At 40.4% G+C, this 26,824-nt stretch overlaps 1 protein-coding gene across 2 annotated transcripts in view; it reads right to left on the minus strand.

Annotated features, from left to right (window-relative positions):
- Window positions 1-5,439: 5,439 nt before the first annotated feature.
- The window catches only part of RALBP1 (ralA binding protein 1), a 61,604-nt gene continuing 40,219 nt past the window's right edge, over window positions 5,440-26,824 (minus strand). For both annotated transcript variants that reach the window (XM_014837334.3, XM_014837333.3), the window contains exons 3-10: window positions 26,172-26,630; window positions 22,084-22,433; window positions 20,191-20,352; window positions 19,012-19,143; window positions 15,172-15,279; window positions 9,571-9,692; window positions 9,198-9,321; window positions 5,440-7,365 (exon numbers count right to left, since the gene is read on the minus strand). In XM_014837334.3, coding sequence (XP_014692820.1) covers window positions 7,099-7,365; window positions 9,198-9,321; window positions 9,571-9,692; window positions 15,172-15,279; window positions 19,012-19,143; window positions 20,191-20,352; window positions 22,084-22,433; window positions 26,172-26,630 — 1,724 coding nt within the window. In that variant the 3' untranslated portion in view covers window positions 5,440-7,098. The remainder of the gene's footprint in view (window positions 7,366-9,197; window positions 9,322-9,570; window positions 9,693-15,171; window positions 15,280-19,011; window positions 19,144-20,190; window positions 20,353-22,083; window positions 22,434-26,171; window positions 26,631-26,824) is intronic.

The raw sequence follows: 26,824 nt of genomic DNA on the forward strand, positions 1-26,824 counted from the left end.
GTAGGTCAGCCTCTTGATATCATTCAGGTTGCAAGCCAGATCTTTTTTTTTCAAAGATTGGCTCTGGTGCCAATCTTCCTTTTTTTTTCTTTTCTCTTCCTCTCCCCAAAGCCCCCCAGTACATAGTTGTATATTTTAGTTGTGGGTCCTTCTAGTTGTGGCATGTGGGACACCACCTCAGCATGGTTTGATGAGTGGTGCCATGTCCATGCCCAGGACCTGAACTGGTGAAACCCTTGGCTGCCAAAGCAGAGTGGGCAAACTTAACCACTCGGCCACAGGGCCGGCCCCAAGCCAAATCTTTGTGGAATTAAAAAATATACTTGTCTTGGGGCCAGCCCGGTGACGTAGAGGTTAAGTTCGCACAATCCACTTCTCGGTGGCCCAGGGTTTGCCGGTTCAGATCCCAGGTGTGGACGTGGCACCGCTTGGCATGCCATGCTGTGGTAGGCGTCCCACATATAAAGTAGAGGAGGATGGGTATGATGTTAGCTCAGGGCCAGCCTTCCTCAGCAAAAAAAAGAGGACTGGCAGTAGTTAGCTCAGGGCTAATCTTCATCAAAAAGAAAAAAAAAAACTATATATATATATATATATATATATATATATATATATATATATATACTTGACTTACAAATTGAGTCTTCACAAGAATGGAAATGTGTCTCTAGAAACAATCCAAAGCTCACCTATCCTTTTTACCCAAAGGTGAAACCTCCCCTGTTCATCTCAAAAGGCTTGTCGGTATTGTAAAAGATCCAGACTTAGGGAACAATAGTCCTTTCTGGAGGAACTTGCATTCTTTCTCTGTGCCTTTTGAGATCTAAGTATTCTACCCAGTCTTCTCTATAAAAGGAAAGGCCATTGAAAACTCAGCCTATGAAAAATCTTTAAAATCTTTGCCACATATATTAGTGAAAAGTTTAAGCCATCTGAGTAGCTAACCTTAACTTCTTCCATCTGCCAGAAACATAATTTAGATCCAACTGTTCTTTTATAAACTAGTGAGTTTTGCATTATACCTGTCTCAAGGCTAAAATTTTAAAACAAAAGCTACAAGATCTCTGTTTGCATCTGCCCGTATGTTTGTATGTGTCTATGTATGTAAGTTTTAAATGTGTGACTTTTCCTACCTCTAGATGGCAGTGCCAAAATTAATTTGTAAAGAGCTCTATTTAATTAGCTTAAAGACAAGTAAGTGTTATATAAATCAAGTATACTCTCAGAAATATAGGAACTAACCCAAATGTTTTTCAAGTTTACATGATCTAGCATAATCTTCAATAAATAAAAGCTAGTTTAAGTTTGTTGGTTTAATTAAAACAGGCATGTCTTTAGAGTTATCAGCATTAAATATAATGCAAGCATACAACTTTTATTCTACTTAGGTTTACTAAAAATCAAATAAGCTCACGTTACAGAATTTGTCAGCAAGAAAGATAACTTTTAGCTGTTTAACGTCTTGTGAAATTGTCATGACTAATCTAAGCATAACCTTAAGAACAAGTGAATTATGTAGCTGTAAATAAAAGTTTATAAATGAACTTTTCAACAATAATTATATGTCTACTTAAAAGAGTTTCCAAAATCTTTTTGGTAACTTGAAACCTTAAAGTTACACAGAGACAAATTAAATGATGGATATTCATTGAATATATAGATCTTTTCCAAATAAGATAAAATACTGAAACATTGATTACTGAACACAGGTTTATCCACTTTTGGCTTCCTTTTACAGAGGAACTAAAGATATTTGGGTGTATCAGTAAATAAATATATTTTGTGCCACACTGGAAAATTTCCTATGAAGAAGAATATGCTTCTAGAAATTATGAAATGCACAGTATGTATAAATTTGCCAATCCACAGAATGCTAGTGTAACAGTCCACAATTGCTTACTTCTTAGTTTTCACTGGAAATTAAGGATTCTAAAGGTTAAGAATTCTAATCAACATAAGTAATTAAAACTACTTAGAAATCATAAGGGTGAAAGGAAACAACTGTGTATGAAAAGTAGGTGAGGAAAGTAAAATGATTGTTTGTTCCAGAATGAGAAAGAGGAGAAAACATCGGACAAAATCTGAATGGATATAAAAAAGTTGTAAGCTTGTAGATAGAGAATCTTGTGAAAGGAATTTTATGTGTAGTCAAGCTGGCTAAGATTGGAATGGATTTAAGGTGTTTTTAAAAAATGAGTTTAACTTCAACGTACACTGGTGCAAAATTAGAATTTGGTTTTCTCTCTGTTAAACAACAAAGTTTTCTTAGATTATCGGTCTGCTCTTAAGAAATTGTCAAAGTTTTTTGTTTGTTTGTTTGTTTGTTTGTTTACCTTTTAAGTAATCTGCCTGGACAGCGAAGATTTTCTGTCTTACCAAAATAAGTTTCTGTGCTTCATGGTGTCTTTCTCAGGTCCTTGATTACTTAAGAAACCCCAGTCTTCTCAATATTCAGAAAACTGACTTTTGTTCACAACTATATAACCTTCTGTATTTGCCTTTAACACCTTCTATTTTCACTGGTTACATAGACAATTTAAGTATTATTTCATAATGATCTGTGATCCTATTTAATCAAATGTTCAAACCTTTTGACATTTTCTCAAAATCAAAGTCTTAAGCTTTTTTTTTTTTTTGCCTCAAACTAACTTTGAGATTTCCCAAAGGGCTCCTGGAAAATCTCAAAGGATTTGTCTCATGTTGTAAAAGAGAGATGCTAAATTAATTAAGTTTATTTGGCATGTTAAAATATATGGGAAGCATTGTCAAATAAGAAGTGATGATAAACTTTTTTAGGTTATATATAAATATGGGTATATGTTACTAACATATAGGTATTCCAGAAATTGAAGTTTCTAGAAATTTGTCAATACTCTCATTGTCCAATTATTATCCTAAATCATTGTACGCCACACGAATAACTACATTTCCTTATCAAATGAGCTCTCATCGGCTATTTGACTATGGGCGTTTTTAAGTCTTTTGTCATTTACAGATAGTTGTTTTACTCTGATTTTTTCCAAGTGAGATTTATGGAAAGGACCCTACCAAGTACCCTTGACATTGACACTGCTGCCAAATTACAAAGTGTGGAAACCTGCGTGCATATTTTACAACTGAAGAAGACTCCACCTGGCAAGTGCTGGTGACTTCCGAATCAAACTGGCTAGAAAAGGAGCTGACACTGAAATAGAGTGCTTTCTCCCAAGATGTCAGATCACGATTGTTTCTTTCCATTCCTCCTTCTAGTGATCCTTACACCATGAACGTCTTTATGATCCTTTTCTTCCTCTTTTGCCTTGCTCTGGCCCAGCAAGATACTGCCATCTGAGGCCATCGCAAGGGAGTGGGCAATCCAACCTCTGAACAACTGTTCATTTATCGATGCTGGTGATCCTGCAGTTCTGCTCATCACCAACTTCTCCCTGATTGCCAATGCCTCAGTTTTTCTGGAACAAATTCAGCCCCATCTCTATCATGTCAGGCACACTAACCCCAGGGTCTATTTCCCTGTCTCTGGTTAACAACCCCAGACCCAGGAAACTTTGCATCCAAGTTCTGTACAAAGAAAGGGACACAAGGTAAGGGTAAATCTACGGACCCTTAAATCTTACTGGCCTCCTTGGCTGTCACCTAGTCCTGAGTCACAGACTCAAACCGGAATTACTAGGAGGCATTCGCGATTCAAAATTCACTTGGTTCAACAGACTCCTATTCTTCTGGCTAGGAGTAAGTGCAAATGAGGCCATGATAAGGGCCCTCTCCTTAACTCTTGAAGACATTGCAGAACCTGCTGCTAAAACAATAGCTGCCCAACAAAAAGTCCCTTGACTCTCTCGCCGAAGTTCTTGATAACAGCATATCCCTTGATTGCGTTTAGCAGAGCTGGGAGGCGGCCAATACCACTTGCTGCACTTGGATGAACACTTCTGGGGAAGTTGTGACTCAGCTAAATAAGAGCACTGAACAAGTCACTGGGCTTTTTCTTTTTTTTTTAAAGATTTTATTTTTTCCTTTTTCTCCCCAAAGTCCCCGGTACATAGTTTATATTCTTAGTCGTGGGTCCCTCTAGTTGTGGCATGTGGGACGCTGCCTCAGCGTGGTTCGATGAGCAGTGCCATGTCCGCACCCAGGATTCGAACCAACAAAACACTGAGCTGCCTGCAGCGGAGAGCGTGAACTTAACCACTCGGCCACGGGGCCAGCCCCGTCACTGGGCTTTAAACAGTGACTTCTCCAGCAGTGTGTTTCTTTGCTGGTTGGTTTGGGTCTTGAGGACTATGGCTCTGAAGTCCACTCCAGACACTGGGAAATAGCCTGTTCTAGTCACAGTAGTCTTAGTGTGCTGTATTCTCGCAAAAGCTTTAAAGGCATGTTTGCAGCCACTACCCAACACGCACATGATCTCCCTGAGAACAGAATGTCAAAAAGGAACAAAGACAAGGACTGACTTAGAAGAATGTCAGCCTGACATCATGACCTGTGAATGCCACACAGCAATTCAGCAAAAACTACGATAACTACAGAGCAGTAGCTGGGAGTAGCTCTAATGCCTTAAATTTTGATCACCTCTCTCAGTTAGGCTGAGAGTCTGATCAAAAGGGGGGAATTGTTAAAAGAGACAACAGCCCAAGACAGAGTCATTTATGCTAAACCCACATCACTATGTAATTAGAGACTTAATTACAGTTTCAGCTCTCCCAGAAATGAAATCGTTTTTTTTTTCTTTTTTCTAAAGATTGGCCCTGAGCTGACATCTGTTGCCAATCTTTTTTTTCTCCCCCTTCTTCTTCTTCCCAAAGTCCCCCAGTACATAGCTGTACATTCTAGTTGTGAGCGCCTCTGGTTGTGCTATGTGGCATCCTGCTTCAGCGTGGCTTACGAGCAGCGCCATGTCTGCACCCAGGATCTGAACCAGTGAAATCCTGGGCTGCTAAAGCGGAGTGCCCGAACTTAACCACTCGGCCACGGGGCCAGCCCCAGAAATGAAATCTTAAACCAGTTAATTAGGAAGGGCCTGATCAACACTAATTAGGTAATCTGCCCAATAGACCCCTGTTATCCCCTAAAGTCACTTTGCAAGAACCAACCCACTTCTTTGCCAAGTTGGGCCAACTGACTTGTGCGTCGTGCTAGGGGTCAAAGCTCACTTTCCACTGGAAGCAAGATGTCACTCACAGAAGCAGCTGCAAACCCAATCTCAGCCAGCCGGACTGCTCACACACATGCTCCCCAGCGGCAGCCACTGGTGTGGGGACAGAGGAGGACCTTGCTGTGACCTCTAGGAACCAACAAGTGGGCATCACTTCCGCCTGGCTGAGGAACACAAGTAAGTTATACCAGTACGTTCTGTTCACCTTAAAGAAGTATCACACCAACTCCTTGCCCACCACAGGGCACTCAACTATTTCAAAGAAAGAATGTGTACAAAAAACAAACTTTTTTCCTCAAATGGCTGTTGAATTTATTTGCTTGATCAATAATGGTCCTGGCAAAATTAGTTAACCAACGCTGAGACAACTGTAATGAAATACTAATTTTAAAAATCCATGACACCTTGATAGAAATTAGAGTTTACACAAACAAAAAAGAAACCTTCAATATTGCCAGCAAATATAAAATGAATGTAACATGACCGACAGGACAGCAAGAAGGCTTTACACATTTATATTTGACACCTGACCATATTTTCAGTCACCATAATATCTTCTCTCCAGATTTAAAAAAATAGTATGCTGATTTCTATAACAAAGCTTTTTTCGTACAAAAATCAAATAATGGCCAACAAGTCACAACAGTGCAATAGGTAGAGGATAAAAAACCGCATCAAACAGGTGCTGAAAATAAATACTAACTAGGAGGAGAGGACAGAGCCCTCGTGGGGTTTGTTTCCATCACCGTGTGTGGGGTTTGTCTTCACAGCCATGAGAGCTGACCTACCTCATGGGTGCCATTTATTTGGACAGAGCGCGGCTGAACGAAGGTGCCTGAGAGCTGACCCCCCAGACGCCTCAGGTCACCAGAGAAGTGAAAGAAGCAAGAAAACAGGATTGGGGATCACGGCTAGCATTAAAAGGAGGTTTTCTATTGCTCAATCTCGTCAATTGGGAGTCCTCAGCAGGTTCACTGAGACGACATGGAGAATTGAAAACTTGTTTAACAGTAAATATATGGCTTATTCAGGCAAAGAGACGTTTACATTCCAGCCCAAGCAAGCAATCTAAGTCATTCTGTTTTTAATGGAAGTCAGTCACATTGACGATTCTGGTTTGAGAAACAGATCCTTTGTGTGGGTGCATTAGGCCAAGGCAGCTGCCACCAACCAACCCAGTGAGGAGCACCTGCTGATCACTAGCCGTGAGGAGCCGGAAAGAGCCAAAGGAGCGAGGCGGCTGCTCCTCCACCGGCCACGTTGCCCCAGGGCCAGGGGGCAGGCTCCACAGGCAGCTCTGTCTGAGGCCAACTAGGCCGTCCTGGTGACTCGGGCTCATGGACTGTGGTTTAGGACTGTCAAAGGAGAGGGTGACGAGGGTGGGTAATGGTAACCCCAGTAAGAGCCATTCTGGCCAGTCAGGAAATAGGAGGCAGCTCCCCATTTACAATCTGCACCGAAAAGGTGTAAAAGGCACAAGCAAGAGTGACTAGGTAAGCAGAGATCCTGGAGGGCGAGACTACGGGGCGAGCCACAAGGCAGGAACAGTATTTACCTTGTTTGGTCCCCCCTACCTTGAACGAGAGAAAGAGATCCTGATTCTGCCGTAATAAAAAAGCAAAGAAAGATGATTTTTGGTTTAAAAAGAAGCCACTCAAGGGTTAAAATAGTTATTTTAAGTTAACAAAGAAAATTAATCTTCAAATAAGCTGACACTATCTGGAAAACTCATCTGTCCCCTACAAGCCCACAATGCGTCCACCGCTTTGTCCTCCCGTGTAACCTGAGCCCGACACGGAGAAGTCATACGTGTGAGAGAGGGAAGAGTCTTTGAGAAGAAAAGACGTCTTTATAGAATGCACAGCCGAGAGCTGTGGCTCTGACTCCCGCGTTTACAGTAAGATGCACAGTCTTGCTGGGTCTGGGGTGCCACGTGCACGGGCCGCTCAGATGGCCGTCTCCTTCCTGTCTCTGCTCGGCGATGGCTTGGCCTGCTCCTTGCCTGCCTTTGGCTGCTCTTTAGCTGCTTTCGTCTCCGGGGCGCCGTCTCTGGGTGGCTGGACGGCACCCCCGCGCCGCTCGGGCTCAGTGTCGTCCTGCGCCTGTGGCTCGGGCTTGGCTCGCTGCAGCTGGAGCAGGCGGAGCTGCACGCGCAGTTCGATGATGGCCTCTCGCTCCTCGTGGATTGCTTGATTCAAATGATTGTTCTTTATCTTGAGAAATAACAGAAATATGAGTTGTCACTTAAGCAAGAAGGTCAAAAGGACGAAGATTCAGGAGCAGAGAACAGTGGGGTATCCTACGTAAGAATCTATTTTTGTTTTAGTCAATGCAGGTGTGAAATAAGACACCGAACACAAATAAGCCCAGAGGCACATAAACACCATGACTCAGAATGGATAAAACTCAAGAACATAAACTCTCCTAATTACAAAAGAGTAAATACATCTGGAAAACATGAATGTACCAACAGAAAATAATTATTTTACTAATATTAAGTATTCTACTGTTTAAAATAGATTTATGTTTTTGAATTGGCTCCTGATTAGCCCTTAATTAAGGGGAAGGTACAAGTGACTTCAGTAGCAATTAGAGGGGGAGTTAGAGACAGGACAAAATCCTGGATTTGTCTCAAAAGTGAATGTCCTTTGTCTTGTGTGAATGGCATTATCTTCCATCCGAACTGTGCTACTTAGTCAACCCACAGAAAAGCATGATCAGTTTAAACTACCTGCATCGCTCAGCAAAGCTGCAGTGACATAAACAGGAGCTAACCCCACACCCCCAGGCACGAGGCCACGTGACTGACCTTCGCTAAAGGGGGCCCGAAGCCTGGGTTCCATGTGTGCATCTCGTCCCGATAACAGGCATTCCTTGATGCCCTTCTCCTTCCTGCTGACTAAGAGTGGGCAAGACTCAGAGCCGCCACTTTGGACCCCAAGTGGAAAAAGTCCTGTGTGGAGGATAGCAGACCTGCATGTCCACCCGAGGACAGCTCTAACTACCTTGTTCAAACCACGAGAGTACTCTTTGTTACAGTAGCTTAGCCTACATCCCAAGTACTGTAAATCTGGGATGTTTTCCCCCTTAGGATTTTAATATGATCTGTGAAATGTTAAGAAAGCAAAGTAAGGTGCTAAGGTGAGACCTTCCTGGAGCATGGAAGTGACCTGGTGGCCCAGGTCTCAGCGCCTGCCCTGCTTCCCTGACACCCCCCCGCCGTGGCGAGAATCATGACCTTGGGCCTCAGCAGGCATCCTGTCTGCACTCTGGGTGCAGATTCTGCGGAGAGGGCTTTTGTAGGGGGTGTTTCGTGGGGAATTCTAATTTTCTCTGCGGTGGGTAGCTCTGGCTTCCCCCAGCAGCTGAGCGCACCTGAATGAGGGAACCAAGAGGTCCCACTGTTCTCAGACTCCTCTCTAAGAAGAAAATGGCTTCTCTCTCTCAACCTCAGGGGAAACATCTAGAGACTTTGTTTTATTTAGGGTAAGAAGGGACATTCTGATCAAGACCACCGACACCCACCACGCTCTCTTCACTGTGCAGCTGTGTCCCGGTCCCCTAGGGCCGAGTTCCCTCTTGCCTGTGTGTGGCTTATGGGTTGAGACTAAGAGAGAACCCTGCCCCTCATTTTACCACAGGGAGGCTCAGGAGACTTCTCCTTCTTCCACTAGCATTTCTCGTCCTGTTCGTCTTCTCTGGGAACACAGACCAGACCATGCCGAGCTGCTCACACCAGCAGTCAGGTGAGGCTTTCCTTGAGGTGGGAGAGGAGGCACTGTGTGGCACAGCACAGCCAGCAAAGGTCACCACACCTCAGGACAGCCTGAGGAGGCCACATCTGTGCCACCTGCTCGGCGAGAAGTCAGCTCGTGCCCCACATGCGCTTTGGTGAGATGTCCCCCGGTATCCCTCTCTATTCAGCCTCCCAGTTGGTTACCAAGGAAAAGAAGAACAATTCTAAGGGGAACTATGTGGTTTCTACAGAAACGATGTGGTTTCTAGAATTACTGTGGTGTTTTTGGTGATCTTTCCCCAGACTCACCTCCAGCTCTTCGTTCTGCCTCTGCAGGTCCTCCAGGATGACCTGCAGCTCCTCCTCGTCCTCACTCTCGCTCTCACTGTCAGAGGAGTATTCCTCCGTTTCGCTTCGGCCGTGCTGCTGACGACTGCAGGGGCAAGAGGCCAAGGACAACTTTACAGACCAGCAGAGCAAGGTATGCTTGTCTGTCACCTCCCTTCTTTCAGAGTTCCCAGGTTCTCATGAGTCTACTCAACATAACACCATTCTTAAGACTTACTAAGTAAGAACCTTAAAGATGATTAATTTCAGATGCCTAATCCTTCAAGAGCTGAAACAGTTAAGCTTATATTTAAGTAAATATTCTTGGAAATGCCAAATCCTCAGCTTCTCGTACCTCTGAATCTCGGCAATCTCGGCTCTGAGGCGCTCGATCTCCTCCTTCTCTGAGGCGATCTGTCGGCGCAGGAACTGCTCCATGGCCAGAAGCTCCTCCTGCTCCGTCAGAATCTCATTCTCCTACAATAATGATCACTGGTGAACACTTTTCAGAGTCTGAGTCTGGGAAATGTCACTTTTTGGGTGGTCTCCTAGGTATCTGTGAATTCTTTAGCCCCATATACCTAACACACAAGTTATGAGAAAGCTTGTTGTACTGTACAACCAAAAAATATCCTCTTTCGTTAATGCGAAGAAAAGGCTTCTTTGAGAAAATGTAAACTAAGCTATTTGAGAGGAATGACTGGATTCTTCTCACGACATAAAATGCTGCTTAGGAATCCCATGTCCTGGTTTTGCAAAGACTCCCTGTGAGGCTACACACTGGGCACAAAGCCCAAGTTCAGGTGACTAAGTCTGTTAGTGCTTCCCAGCCCTTCCTGAGTGTCTTCCCACCTCTCAGTAAAGGCAGTCTGTTTTAGGGCCATGGTGGCCTTTGATAGTGTCACCAAGGAAAGAAGGACCCAGGAGATGCGCAGCTGGTGTCAGCGTCGCCTTAAAGCACATCTAGTGAAGAAAAGAGGCTCACAGGAGAAATGTTTTCTCCTCACCACAAGCCACCGTCCTCCTCAACTCATGTCCCCAGAGATAATATTTAAACAGTAAATATTCTGCTTTAACAGAATATACATTTCTAAAACTGACTGGATCACCCACGGGGAAAAATCCCCATCTGCCCAAGCTCCTCCAACCTAGAGACCAGAGCAGACAAAACTTAGGTGGTAACAGAGATGTAAGGCTATGGAAATTAGGAGCTGGAGGCAGAAAAGGGTCTACAGCATTTCCTTCCAAATAGGTACTGAGGATAAGCACCCGTGGTCGATCTTGAAAGACGCTGTGGTCAAGCTCTAGAGCCCCCAGCACGCACGGAGACCCTCCTGGAGGGGCTGTGCGGTGCTCCCCAGCTGTTTCTAAACAGAGATGCTTTCCTCACCTCGGCACACCTGCTAACCTCGTGTCCCAGAAAATACCAGATTGAAAACCTCCAAAAGAAAGACTAAATCTGGGACTTTCTTCTCTCTTCAGGGGAAGAGCTATGTGTTCCTGCTTGGCAAAACAATGTATTTTTCAGAAGTGACAGAAAAGGACTGAAACTTGTAAGGCTTTAGGTATCCCACATACATGAGTTTCTGAAAACACAATGTCAGAGCCTAGAACTTCATTCCTTTCTGGTTAAACTCTGGGAACTTCTAGAACAGAGTAAGGGTAACTTGAGAAATTTAGAAAGAAAGAAAAGAGCTCGTCTTGAGCTCTATGCCTGGAATACAGTAGATACTCAACAGCTATTTGTCAAATCAGTGTGGGAATAATAAAACAATTCATCTCCAACATCTGACTTTCACCTGCAAAGAATAAAATCTAATATCTAAAATATCTAAAAGCTGTTATTAGCAACAACTATCAGTTAAAATCTGTATCATTACACTTTAAGGATCCCAAAATTTGTGACATCAGGAAGAATATGTTTTAAAAATATTTATTAAAGTCCAATCTCATTAAAATGGAACAAGTACCACTAATCTGTAAATTAGGGCACGTTATAGGTAACTCAGATCTGTGTATGGATGAGATGAGATGAAATAAAGCATCTAGAACAGTGTCCAGTAAGCAGCACTCACTCAACAGAAGCCAGTTCCTTTCCCCAGCTGAGTACTTCAGCAAACTCCACATTAAGGTAGGGCCAAACACAACAGGCACAGTCCTCTAAAGCCACTGAACCATCTTACAAGTTTGGTGAGAAGAGTCACACCTCTGTAGTTGAGCTTCTCAAATTGTGATATAAAATGACCATTTACAGTCTTGCAACACACTCCTGAACAACCACTGGGTCAAAGAAGAAATCACATAACATCTAGAGACAAATGAAAATGGAAACAGAACATACCATGGCTTATGGAATGCAGCAAAAGCAATTTGGAGAGCAAGGTTTATACTATAAATGCCTACATTAAGAAAAAAAGAAAGACGTCAACCTATCTTTATACCTCAAAGAACTAAAAAAAGAACAAACTCTACCTAAAATTAGCAGAAGGAAGGAAAAAATAAAGATCAGAGCAGAAATAAATGAAGTGGTGACTAGAAAAACAACACAAAAGATCAATGAAACTAAGAGTTGCTTTTTGAAAAGAAAAACTTGACAAACCTTTAGCTAGACTAAGAGAAAAAGAGAGGACCCAAATAAAATTATAAATCAAAGAGGAAACACTACAGCTTTTACAGAGAAATACAAAGGTCTGTACGAGACAACTATGAACATTTATACACCAACAAACTGGATAACCAAGAAGAAATGAAATGATAAGTTCTTAGAAACATACAACCTACCAAGACTGAATCATGAAGAAACAGAAAATCTGACCAGACCAATCAGAAGTAAGGAGACTAAATCAGTAATCAAATATCTCCCAACCAAGAAAAGACCAGGACCAGATGGCTTCACAGATGAAATCTACCAAACATAGAAAGAGGAATTAATGCCAATCCTTCTCAAACTCTTCCAGAAAACTGAAGAGAAAGGAACACTCCCAAATGCATTTTAAGAGGTCAGCATTACCCTCACACCAGAGCCAGACGAGGAAGAAAAGACTACAAGAAAAGAAAATTACAGGCCAATTTCCCTAATGAACATAGATGCAAAAGTCCTCAATAAGATACTAGCGAACCAAATTCAACAACACATTATAACGATCATACACCATGATCAAGTGGGATTTATCTCTGGGATGCAAATCAATAAATGTGATACACCACATTAATAGACTGAAAAATAGAAATCATTTGATCATTTCAATAGATGCAAAAAAGCATCTGACAAAATTCAATAGCCTTTCATGATAAAAACTCTCAAAAAGTGGATATAAGAAGAACATAGGTCAACATAATAAAGGCCATATACGACAAGCCCATAGATAACATCATACTCAACAGTGAAAGGTCGAAAGCATTTCCTCTAAGACTAAGAACAAGACAAGGGTGCCCACTCTCAGTAGTTCCACTCAATACAGTACTGGAAGTCCTAGCCAGAATAATTAGACAAGAAAAAGAAATAAAAGGTATTCAAATTGGAAAGAAGTAAAATTGTCTCTTTTTGCAGACAACATGATCTTATATACAGAAAACCCTAAAGACTTCACCCAATAACTGTTAGAACTAATAAACAAATTCAGTAAAGTTGCAGGATACAAAATTAACATACAAAAATCAGTTGCACTTCTATACACTAACAACAAACTATCTGAAAAAGAAATTTAAGAAAACCATTCCATTTACAATATCATCCAAAAAAAAAAAAAAAACTTAGAATAAATGTAACCAAAGAGGTGAAAGAGCTATCCACTGAAAACTATAAAACACTGATGAAAGAAACTGACGACGACACAAATAAATGGGAAGATATCCCATGTTCATGGATCAGAAGAAATAATATTGTTTAGATGTTGATACTACCCAAAGTGATCTACGGATTCAATGACATCTCTAGAACAAAATGAACAAAGTTGGAGGGATCACACTACTTCATTTCAAAATATCCTACAAAGCTACAATAATCAAAACACTATGGTACTGGCATAAAAGTAGACATACAAACCAATGGTGCAGGATGGAGAGCCCAGAAATAAATCCACGTATTTATGATCAATTGATCTTTGACAAAGGTGCCAAGAACACACAATGGAGAAAGGACAGACTCTTCAAGAAATGGTGTTGGTAAACTGGTTTTCTACATGTAAAAGAATCAAACTGAACCCTTGTCTCATTCCATATACAAAAATCAACTCAAAATTGACTAAAGATTTAAGTGTGAGACCTGCATCAACAAAACTATTAGAAGAAAACATAGGGAAAAAGTTTCTTGGCATAGATCTGGGAAATGATTTTTTAGATATGACCCCAAAAGCAGAGGTAACAAAAGCAAAAACAGACAAGTGAGACTGCATCACATTGAAAAACTTTTGCCCAGCAAAGGAAACAATCAACAGAGTGAAGAGACAACCCATGGAAGGAGAGAAAATATCTGCAAACCATGTATCTGATAAGGGGTAAATATCCAAAATATATAAGGAACTCAAACAACTCAATAGAAAGAAAATAAACAACCTGGTTAAAAAATGGGCAAAGGATCTGAATAGACATTTCTTAAAAGAAGACATACATAATGGCTAACAGGTATATGAAAAGATGTTCAATGTCACTAATCATCAGGGAAATGCCAATCAAAACAATGAGATACCACCTCATATCTGTTACGTCAAAAACCAAAAGATAAGTGTTGGCAAAGCTGTAGAGAAAAGGGAGCCCTTGTACACTGTCGGTGGGAATGTAAATTGGTACAGCCATTGTGGAAAACAGTACGATGGCTCCCCAAAAAATAAAACCTAGAACTATCACATGATCCAGCAATCCACTTTTAGATATATATATCCAAAGGAAACGAAAACAGGATATTAAAGAGACATTTGCACTTCCGGGTTCATAGCAGCATTATTCACAATAGCCAAGATATGGAAACAACCTAAGTGTCTATCCATGGATGAATGGATAAAGAAGATATGGGATGTATACACACACACAGACACACAAATATTATTCAGCCATGAGAAAGAAGGAAATCCTGTCATTTATGACAACGTGGATGAACTGAGAGGACATTATGCTAAGTGAAATAAGCCAGACAAAGACAATCTCACTTAGATGTAGAATCTTAAAAAAAAAGTTGAGGGGCCAGCCTGGTGGTATAGCAGTTAAGTTCGTGCACTCCACTTTGGTGGCCTGGGGTTCGAGGGTTTGGATCCCAGGCACAGACCTACACATGGCTCATCAAGCCATGCTGTGATGGCATCCCATATACAAAGTAGAGGAAAACTGGCACAGATGTTAGCTCAGAGACAATCTTCCTCAAGCAAAAAGAAGAAGATTGGGAACAGATATTAGCTCAGGGCTAATCTCCCTCACCAAAAAGAAAAAACCTTGAACTCACAGACACAGAGAGTAGAAGAGTGGTTACCTTGAGGGTAGGGGAAACGGGGAGATGTTGGTAGCTTAACTGTAGCAATCATTTCACTACGTATAAGTAGATCAAATCATCATGTTGTTCACCTTAAATACAGGCACAGCCCAGAGATATTGTGGGTTCAGTTCCAGACCACCACAATAAAGTGAATATTGCAATAAAGTGAGTCACATAAATTTTTTTGGTTTCCCAGTACATAAAAAAGTTATGTTTACACTATACTGTAGTCTACTAAGTATGCAACAGCATTATGTCTAGAAAAACAATGTATACACCTTAATTAAAAAATACTTTATTGCTAAAAAATGCGAACCATCATCTGGGCCTTCAATGAGTCACAATCTTTTTGCTGGTGGAGAGTCCTGTAAAAAGAGCAATTATCTGCCAAGTGCAATAAAGTGAAGCGCAATAAAACGACGTGTGCCTATATATACAATTTTTATTTAAAAAAAGAGAATCCTGCAAATAGAGAAAAAGAATTTAGCTTACCTGGGCAAGGAGAATATTTATAACTTCTTCATTTTCATTCATTTCCTCTTTGGAAACATCCTCTTTTGAAAGACTGGCTATCTCTTGTGCAATCTTGGTTTCACACTCCTGTCAAGTAAGACGTGAAAAAGAATTGGTTAGCCTATATATAACACATATGCAACAAATTCACACCATTCACCATTCTAGAAGTTTCCCTCTCATTTCCTAGAATTGAAAAATAACAGTAACAGTCAGATGAACCACCTGGATAGATGGGCATTTGCTAACTGGGCTTGGAAAATAACATGTGGATCTTTGTCTATGGCTTCACTGTGGAAAATGTTCAATTCTGGTTAACGTGCTCATCATTTCTGGAACCCTTTCACATAAATTACTTTCCGTGATACTTTTTTTTGGGAGGGGGTCAATTCTAAGCATACAATTCAATTAGTTTTGACAAATGCATACAGTCAAGTAACTACCACCACAATCATGATACAGAACATTTTCATCACCACACAAAGTACCCTTGGGCTCTTCCACCTTCTGCTGGCCCCTGGCGACCACTGACTTGCTTTCCATTGCTATAGTTTTCCCTTTTCTTCAGTGTAATATAAACTGCATCAATCAGTAAGTAGTCTTTTTTACCTAAAAGCATAATGCTTTTACAATTCGTCTATATTGTCATTTGTATCGGTAGTTTGCTGAGTAACATGCTTTGATATGAATGTACCCCAATTTGTTGATCCATTCACCAGCTGACAGACATTTGGGTCCTTTCTAGTTTTGAGCTATTAAACTAGAGTTGTTGTGAACATCTTGCATATGCTCTCTGCAGGTATATGCTTTCTTCTCTTAGATAAATACCTAGGAGTGGGATTGCTAGGTCATATGGTAACCACGTTTAACTTTGTAAGAAACTGCCAAACTGTTTTCCAAAATGACTGTACCATTTACATTACCAAGAGCAATATATGAGAATTCCGGTTGCTCTACATTCTTGTCGACACTTAGTTTTTTAGCCATTCTGGCTGGTGTGTAGTGGCATCTCATTGTGATTTTAATTTGCATTTCCTTAATGATTAATGATGTTGAACATCTTTGCATGTGCTATTTGCCATCTGTACATCATCTTTGGTAAAGTACTTGTTCAAATTTTTGCCTTTTTAAAATTGAACTGTTATTGTAACAAACGTTCCACTCTGGTGGAGATGTTGATAATGGAGGAGATAATGCACACAGTGGGTAAGGAGGTATATGGGAAATCTCTACACTTTCCTCTTAATTTTGCTGTGAACATAAAACTGCTCTAAAAACTAAAATCTAAAAGAAAATATGAGTTGTCTTCTAATTAAGTTCTAAGAGTTTTTTATATATTCTAGTTCAAGTCCTTTATCAGATACATGCTTTTTGCAAATATTTTGTCAGCCTCTGGCTTATTTGTTTTCTTAACAGTGTCTTTTGAAGAACATGTTTTAAAACTTTGATGCAATATAATTTATCAAATTTTTCTTTCATAGTTTGTGAGCTTTGTGTCCCATTTAAGAAATCACTGCCTTAGTAATTTGTTACTTACTTACTTACTGCCTCAGTAAGATTTTTTGTTTTCCTCTGGAAGTTTTCTTTGGATTTTAGAATATAATTCACTTTGAGTTAATTTTTGTATATGTTGTGTGGAAAGAGCCAAGGTTCTTTTTTTTGCATATAGGTATCCAATTGTTCCAGCACCATTTGTTGAAAAGAAAACCCTTCCCCACTGAATTGTCTTGGCATCTCTGTTGAAAATTGATTGCATATATGTGTGGGTCCATTTCTGAACTTTCTATTCTATACATCTGCCCTGTCCGATACCTGCTGTCTTGATTACTGCAGCTTTATAGAAGTCTTACAATCAGGCAGCGTGAGTGCTCCAACACTGTTCTTTTTCAAAATCATTTAGGCTATTCTAGGTCATTTGTATTTCCACGTGGAGAGCTGGTTAATTTCTACAAAAACCATCTCTTTAGATTTTGACTGGGAATGAACCTACAGATTAATTTGAGAAAACCTAACATCTGAACAACATTGAGATATATCGCTCCACTTACTTAGGTCTTCTTTTTCCTTTTTCGGTTTAATAACCAATTGTTCATTGCTTTAAATATAAAGAAATACAACAGACTTCTGTATATCTGATCTTGTATCCTACAACCTTACTAAACTCACCTATTAGGTTTTTTTCATAGATTCCTTAGGATTTTACACACAGATGATCATGTTATCTACGTTATACAGACTTATTTCTCTCCAATCTGTATTCCCCTTTTATTCATTTTATTGCATGGCTAGAGTGAAGCTCTAATACAATACTGAAGTGGTGAGAGCAGGAATCCTTGCCTTGTACACCCAATCTTAGTGGAAAGCAGACTTTCACCATTAACTATAACATTAACCATAGACTTTTTTGTAAATGTCCTTTATCAGGCTAAGGAAGTTGTTTGCTAAGAGTTTTTATCATGAATAAGTGTTGCATTCTGCCAAGTGCTTTTTCTGCATCTATTGACATCATCTTGTGGTTTTTCTTATTTTCAGTCTGTTAATATAATGAATTATATTACTTCTATCTTTAAAAGCCATTTATTCCTCAATGCTAAAATCAACTTGATAGAACCTTCTGAGTTTTTTGTGAATTAATGAGCAGGCATGAAAAGACAGCATCAAGAAAACTGGTCAAGTAAAGGCATTCCATCTCTTCCTGTGTTGGCTCTGGTTTGCTACGACAAAATCCCTTTACCCAAGAGAGATACAGAAGCAAGAGAAACAAAAGCCAAACCCACATCAGCCATGTTCTAGGTCACAGACCCTCCCTCTAAAGGCTGATGGGCAATGCCACATGGTCAACAATCACAATCACGTGGCCTGGTTGGTCAGTCACAAAAACCCGATTCCAGGCTGGATCATGAAGGGAATATGACTAACACTAACAATAAACAGGCAGAGGAAGCAACAGATAGATAACCTGGTAAGCAGGAGACAAGAAGGAAGAAAAACACACAGAGGGCTTCTGCCAGTCCTGGAATGCACATGTAAAAATCCCGTGGACGTTTCCTTTCTGACAAAGCTATCCTCCACATAAACGCAAACATCTAACCTCAAAGCAACGACAGTGCGTGGTTGTCTTTGTCTTTTAGCACAACTACAATGGTCACGCGCCATCAGTCACGTTCTCTCAGTCTGATAAATGCTAACTAATGTGCCTTGGAAGCATTGTTTGAACCTGCCACTGAATCTGCATGCAGGTTTTAAGAGGGTCCAGAGATCTGGGATCTTAGCTGTGGTGTGGCTGGGAAACTCAGAGTCCCAGAGCCAAGCAACACACACTAAACTAGAGGGGAGATCAAAAGTCCGACTCACAACCCCCAAACTTATCAGGAGTCCCCTGCCACGCTTCCTATTATTAGGAAAAGAAAATCCCTCCTGATCTGCAGCACCTCCACGAGCTTTGAAAGAGCTGCCGCCAAGGCCTCAAATCCCCCAGCAGACTTGGAGATGCATCACTGTCCGCCCGCCGCTCATGCTTAGAAAGCTCTGTTCACAGGTACGACCAAGCAGGAAATGAGAAAACATCTTTTAGTAGAATCATGTTTAATAAAAAACCCCAACTTTCTAAATTAAACATTTCCCTGAGACTGAGCTGAAGGATCAATCATCCAGAACTGGGAACATTTGAGGGAGTAAATTTCCCATGAGGGAACTTCACTTCAAGAGACATGTATATATTGTATATTTAAAATAACTTGAAACAGTATATAAAAGATTCCAACACATTCTTTTTATATTTTATTATAAACATGATGTACCAAAAATAAATTTACTCACTTGTCTTTTAGCTTCTCTCAGTTTTCTCTTGAGGGCTGTCAAAATTCTTTGTACTTCCCATAGTCTTTCTTCTTTAGATAAATCCTTTATCCCACCCTGCAGATCTCGATGTAAACAATTCAAAAGAAACTCCTAGAAAACAATACACCACATACTGAGTAGTATTCCATGTCTTATCTTAAAATAAAACCACATGCAATTTCTAAAGATGTAGAATTAACTATTTTTCAATTATCACTAAAGGAATAAAATTGTGGCACAAATTATTTATTCAAGGATATGACTGAAAAATCATTCTTATTGTTATGCCTCAGCATTAGGCTCTCATTCATTGTTACATTGGTTCAATAGCAGTTCATTCACGTCCCTTCCCCCAACACATCATCAAGTAAGAAGAAATGGGAGCTTGGAGCAGATAAAAGGGAAGAAAAGCAAGGAGGGATTTGATAACGCGTATGCAAATAAAAGATGGAATAATCATCAAATGTAAGTAAATTTCTTGTGTAGTCCTGAATTTCTTACTCAGCTTGCCAAACACACATACACCCAAATGGCACCGTTTCTTCTGTCAAAGTAGCATAGTGGAAGAGCACTGGATTTGGGGTCAAATCTTGGCTCTACAGCTTAGTAAACATGTGACACAAAGTAAGTTATTTAACTCGCCCAAGTTTCAGTATTCTTATTTGTAAAATACAGCAGGGAACAGCAACCTTGTCCAGATAAACTAACATTTCTCGACTGCTTACAACGGGCCTGGCACCAGCTGAGCATCTTTAATGCATTATCTCATTTATGGTAAATTTCACATCAAACCTACGAGAGGATCCATTTTAAAATGGGATCACTGAGGCTTAAAGACATTAAGCAATTTGCCTAAAATCAGTCAATCAGGAGCAGAGCAAGAAATTAAAGCCAGGTCTTTTGATTTCAAAACCTGTGCTGTTTCTACCATGATATTCTGACTTCATTAGAATGAAATAGGCCAAATGGAAATTTCTGGCTTCAGTGTGTCATGAAGAATGTGCCTAACAGCTGCAGACACACAGAAAGTGCTTAATGAACAAGAGCTCATCATCATCATCATCATCATCACCACCACCATCATCATCTTCATGTCTCCAAAAGGGTAGGAGCGAGGTGGGCCCCTCAGGGCTCAGGCGCAGGGCTCAGCACACACACCTGTCTCCTGATCTCCTCCTTGATGCTCTCCTGGGTCTCTGGCAGTGTGGGCATGGTGGCCATGTTAGACCATCGAAGAGGTTTTGTCACTTGCTTTAGTACCACATTTCCAAAGAGCTCTTGCACATGCGTGAAGAACACATACAGGACACGATTGCTAATCTAAGAAAAAAGTAAAAAGATTTGCAAGAAATCCACTAAAATTACCATTTCACCTCATTTAATTTCTGTTTATCACATAGCACATCTTTTAATTCTGGATATGTGAATTAAAGTTTTCCTCAGTAGTGACTAGATATGCTTTGCTAATTAGTGACCAATTTAGAGAGTGGAAAAATATGAACTAAGTCATGTACTCAAGCACCACAAGGAATTGGGGGAAAAAAGCCAGGAAAAGGATGCAGAAGCTGATGACCATCAATTTGTTCTTTTTTAGCACTACAATATTAACTGATCAAAAAAACCTCATGTTCCTTATTTCAAGTTATTTTGAGAACTTTTAACACCACTGGCTCTCCCGGGGAATGGGAAGGAAGAAAGAGCATTTGCAGCTGTAAGCTGGGCTGACAGCGAGAGTCTTCACTCCAGACGCGAACGCCTCCGGGCAGACGTGCACGGCCAGGGTGTAAGTACGAGGTTCAGATGCTAGATCATGGCATTAGGCTGGCTGGGAAGCTAAGGAGAGAAATTATTTCCTACCTAAATCTTACTCTTACAATATACACTTCAATCTTCTGTGATACTGTTACCCCTATATAGTAATATTAAGTAACAATGTAATATTCACCAAACTCTGAGATCCTGACCAATATGAGTGATAAACCTGAAATGTGAGAAACATTTTGCTTCCAAAATATAGCCAATGAGCAATGAAAGAATAAATACATCCTATAAAAGTGTGTTATAACAGACAATGACTGATAATAACCTAGTATATTGGCCAAAGAGGGCTTAAAATAAAAAACATAACCATCATCTCATTTTTTTGCCTTTTGTGTTTGGCCTGAGTAAAATATCAATAATCTAATTAAAGGAAAACATACACTCGCCATCAGCAGGAAATGAGCAGCAATAAATGCAGGCCAAGTATTCACGTTGCGAAGAGACACCAATTACCACACTACCCAATTCCCTGAAACGGCTCCTCAGACTCAGAGTCTCTGAAATGCTTCTCTAAGATCTACCTTTATAAATAAATCTTCAGGTTAAACCCCTGACCAAATAACGAGAGGCCCCTTTGTACCTGAGTCTCATATGTGTGTGTGATATAATTAAGCAATAGCGCTATTTGAAGAAATAACCGAAATCTTAAAAATTCTATAGATTTGGGGCCGGGCCGGTGGCACAGCAGTTAAGTGCACACGCTCCGCTTCAGCGGCCCAGGGTTCGCCGGTTCGGATCCCGGGTGCGGACATGGCACCGCTTGTCAAGCCATGCTGTGGTAGGCGTCCCACGTATAAAGTAGAGGAAGATGGGAATGGATGTTAGCTCAGGGCCAGTCTTCCTCAGCAAAAAGAGGAGGATTGGCAGCAGTTAGCTCATGACTAATCTTCCTTAAAAAAAAAAAATTCTATAGATGAACTCTGTAACTGCAGGTACTATGGGGTCCTTCTCGACTAATGACAGATCACTGTCATCAGGAACTGGTTAATAAACTCACATCAAAGATTATACAACATTCAAATTACATAGCTACAAGCTAGTGGGCAAATATGCTCATTATCTTTTATGTCGACAATGTCCACATTATGAAAGAAAAAGACCAATGTTCAGGCTAATTCATTATCTACTTTCACTGGCTAATTGCTTTGAATGTGACTCAGCAAGAAAGAATGTTCCCCTAACTCCCCAGGGCCAGCACCAGAGAGCACGTGTGCAGAGACGGCCATGTACCTGGACAGTTGGGCTGAGCACTATGGAAATGTTCTGTATATTCATTTTTGTTTCCAGTTCCTTTGCAATAACATGGTCCATGTGCACGATCAGCCAGGAAATCAGGAGCTGGTTGCACTCCGGCAGCTCCTTCAGCAGGCGCTGGAATTCCTGCGCTTTCTCACTCTCCGTGCTCCTCCCACAGGCCTCTTCAAAGCGAGGCAGAAGCTCTTTGGTGAGCAGGTTCTCTGGAAGGTCCCGCAAATACTGCTTCAACAAACTGGCTACAGTGTTAGGCTCATATTCTTCCAAATTTGGAGACTCCTCTCTGTCATAGGCTGCTTTCAGCTCATCCACCTTTGATTTAATTCCTTAAAACATTCAAATTCAGAAGAGAAAGAGAATATCGAGAAAAAAAAATCAAACTCACAGCTTTCTCCACCTCTGCACCCACCCCTGGGGGCAGATCTGAGAAGAGCCAACCTGACAATAACAAACTTTTAGTTACGAAGCATTTATCTGCACAGGAGTCAGACAATTCCTCTGCAAACAATATAAAAGACTGAGCTTGGAGGGTGCATTGAACCAAAAGCTAAATGATAAGAGAAAACCTCAATATCTAGAGCAAAAGTCAAGAGCCACCATGGACACAGGAAGCAAATATGCCAATGGATTCAGGCAAAAAAAATTTGTTTTTAATTTAAAGATAGGTAAAAATTCAGGAAAAAAATTAAACTATAATCCAAGCATAAGTCTTGCTCTACACAAGCAGCTAACTGTTTTCCCTAACTGGTCACGAGACTGATAACATAAAACACAACTCCACTTGGTGTACATAAGCACGTTCCAAAAAGTTGCAGGTAATTACCTTTTTGTTAAATAAAGACCGTATCATAAATGCAAAAGGTGAGTTCTCTATCGAAACAAACCCTTTGAAAATTATTCCTCATTAAATAAACTCCATCTAATTTCTATTTTTAAATTTGAATTCTTTACTTGTTTTCTTAATCTGGAACAGAGCTGGAACAAAAAAAGAGTGAAATCTGGGTTTCTAAAATCAAACTGTTTTGGGGGCTGGCTTGGTGGCGTAGTGGTTAAGTTCGTGCGCTCTGCTTCAGCGGCCTGGGGTCCGTGGGTCTGGATCCCAGGCACAGACCTACACATTGTTCATCAAGCCATGCTGTGGTGGCATCCTACATACAAGATAGAGGAAGACTGGCACAGATGTTGTTAGCTCAGTGACAATCTTCCTCCAGCAAAACGAGGAAGATTGGCAACAGATGTTAGCTCAAAGCTGATCTTCCTCACCAAAAAAAAAATTGTTTTGCTTTTCTTACAGGACAGAAACAAACACTGACACATACAATGAATGTTTTTCAAACATTATATAAGTTTTTAAGTCTTTAGTACAATTTGCACTTAAGTGACATAATTCAGTGACAATGATTGCTCGTAAGAATACAAAGTAGCTTTCTGTTGTTTTAATACTCAAAACTTCAGGCCAATTATTTGAAATAAGCCACAAATCAAGGCTGACAGATTGTAATGGTAAATGCAAATCCTTGTGTTGTCTAATCTGCACAGCATTTTACAATCAATAGTGCTTACATCTGGGCTTTGCCATTCCTACTTGGTGTGATAACCTTTTAATGGCATTACAACAAATGTGTAACTTATCCAGCATTGACAAAATAAAATCAATAACTCCAAATGTGAAAATAACAATCTGAATCTTATTTTTGTACAATCTTTATTTTGAGGCAGAAAAATTAGAAAAAAATTCCTATTTTCTTACTTTTACGACAATATGAGTAAAGCATAGTGAGTGATAACTTTAACTGAAATTCTTGGCAAAGATCTCCTCTCTCTCTCATATATATTTAATACATATCTAATTTTCCCCCAATAGTGCCTACCCAGAAAATCGCGCAAGAGAACAATTAGAATATGTGTTTGGTTTGTTGTTACTCTGAAATTATCAAAATGTTTTCATTCTAAAAACTGGACTCTTCAGAGAAAGCATCCCAGGCAGAGAAAGAGCATATGCAAAATGACACATTAGTTTTAAAACTGGAACTAATATATGAATAAGTGAGAACCAAAAGTCTCCAGCAGAAAACAATATTGTTATTAGCACAGAAAGAGAAAAGTCACAGCCATTACTGTGTAGCCCACTGTGCTGAATGCAGCACGCTGCAAGAGCTTAAAAAGCAAGGAAAAAACTGCTCAGCGCAGGAGCTCGGCCTCCATCAGGGGCAGCTCCCAGGAGGCTCCGACATGCCAACAGGGAGCGGGGTCCTGCAGCTCTGACTCTCCAAAAGGACGCCGACATCGCAGACAAAACACAGGGCAAAGACAAAAGCGTCCCTTGAACAAAGCTGTAGAAACTCTTCAGAGAAACTTTCACCTAAAACAAAATTTCTTTATGCCTATCAAAATCACGTGAGAGAAGCAGCTATGTTAGTATTGTTTAAATCTTTAAAGATCAATTCATCATAAATTATTCTTAAAAGTCAAATTTTCAAATTCATTTAAATGTGTTTATTTTTATGTTACTAAGGAGTTATAACTTCAAATTCAATGCCTAATTTATTTTATTTTCTTTGTAGCATTTTAGCCAAAAGAGTCTTAAATGATAACGTTATCTACAGGATTATGTAAAGGTTTCCCCAATTAGCAAAAACGCCTGCCATTTCTCAACAAAACTTAAATATCAAACCTACCTTCTAGAAATGTGTATGAACCAACTAAAGGGAAACTAATTCTAATCTTTATATATCTAAATGTGTATAATTTAACTCATCATGAAAATATGTGTAACCAACAATGAATTTTATAAAATAGATCTCTAGTACCAAGAAACTGAATTACAGGAATGTGATGATTTGGAACACAGATGTCGCCAAAGGTCAGGACGCTCATCCTATACCAATACAAAAGTCAATCTGCTTTGCAAGAAATAAAATCTTTTAACTTTTAATAGTATACAATTTGCTTGATTTTAGACACTGAATATGAATTACATTCTTAACAAGTATGAAACTTAACTTTTCATACATATGGAGCATAGAGCCAGCCCTGACGGTCTAATGGTTAAGATTTGGCACTCTCACTGCTGTGGCCCAGGTTCATTTCCCAGTCTGGGAACACACCACCCTGCCGGTCAGGGAACACACACACGTCGGTTGTCATACCGTGGTGGCTGTATGTTGCTGTGATGCTGAAAGCCATGCCACCGGTATTTCAAATACCAGCAGGGTCACCCATGGTGGACAGGTTTCAGCAGAGATTCCAGACTAGACAGACTAGGAAGAAGGACCTGGCCACTTCCAAAATAACTGACCGTGAAAACCCTACAAAGAGCAGCAGAGCGTTGTCTGATACAGCACCGGAAGGTGAAAGGATGGCACAGAAAGACTGGGCAGGGTTCCGCTCTGCTGTACACAGGGTCACTAGGAGTCAGAATCAATTCAATGGCACTGACAACAATATGGAACACAGATAAATGGAAAATCAATTTCACCAATATATGTAATAGCTGCATATGGCTGACAGAAGCATTCACATTTGGGGCCTGAACATTTAGCAAATAACATTCCACGTCCTTTAGCTGAACTCAGGAAATACATTACATGATTGTGTCAATAAATGTGTCTCTTGGCCACGAATCACCCTTAAGCCAGATATCCTTCCCTCTCCTGGTGATCTCCCTCACAACACTGAGGCTCTGCTTGGAGAGGGAAGAAGGTGAGAATTAAGCAAGGTTTGAGTGCACCCAAGTTAAGGGTCACAACTCACATGCTTCATTTCGACTCATTCCAGGCTGCTGGAAACTGAATAACTCATGTGTAAATCCTCCTAATGAAAGGGAGTATCACGAAAAAAGCAAACTGCCAACACACACACACACACACACACACACACACACACACACACAGACACACAAAGAGTGTGGGGGATTTTTGTTCAACTGGAAGAATCAAGGAAATGAGTAAGTTTTAGGAGCCTTGTCACAATTTTCCTCACAAGTTAGTATTTTTCCTTCCTTTGAAAAATGGAAGTGAAGTTAATTTTTAAAAACCACCAAGTTAAGTGCATGTCCCCAATACCTGAAACTCTGTAGATGCCTTCACACTTCATGCCATACTTCTCTACATAATCTACACATTCACGGAACACTGCTGGCAGTCGAATGCCATCATACATCATGGTCCTCTCTGCGGCATCAGCCAAAGGAATTCCAAAAATGGGTTTGAGATTCGGAACATCCATCTGAGGCACCTCTGGCTCCTGAACTGGCTTCTTCTTTTTCTTCTTTTCCTTCCACTGTTTAACAACCTCAGCTGCTGTCAAGTCTTTTGACTTCTTCTCTTTATGTTTTTCTTCTTTGTGCTTTTCTTCTTTATGTTTTTCCTCTTTGGGTTTCTCTTTTATTTTAAAATCTTTCTCTTTCTTTTTAGAAAAGCTGGGCTTCTTGAAAACATGGATTCCCTTGGACCTCTTCATTTTGGAAGGACTTTCAGCTTCATCTCCAGAGCTGTCTTCCTGAAAGGCAGCATAGCCTTCAGCTGCCAAAGAAATGCAGGGAGTATAAGTTATACGTTTGTTTAATGTCAGCCTGTCTATATGCTTTCTAAAAACTGGACCAAAAAAAGTGTCACCTGGCACTAGCTACCTAGCTTTCCACTTCGTGGCCAATCCCTCCTGGGCACTCCCAGCAATGAAATGGGTTTCCTCTCAGCTAAAACGAGATGTTGCAGTG

This window comes from Equus asinus, chromosome 7 (assembly GCF_041296235.1).
Source record: "Equus asinus isolate D_3611 breed Donkey chromosome 7, EquAss-T2T_v2, whole genome shotgun sequence".
In the NCBI taxonomy this organism is placed as follows: Eukaryota; Metazoa; Chordata; class Mammalia; order Perissodactyla; family Equidae; genus Equus; species Equus asinus.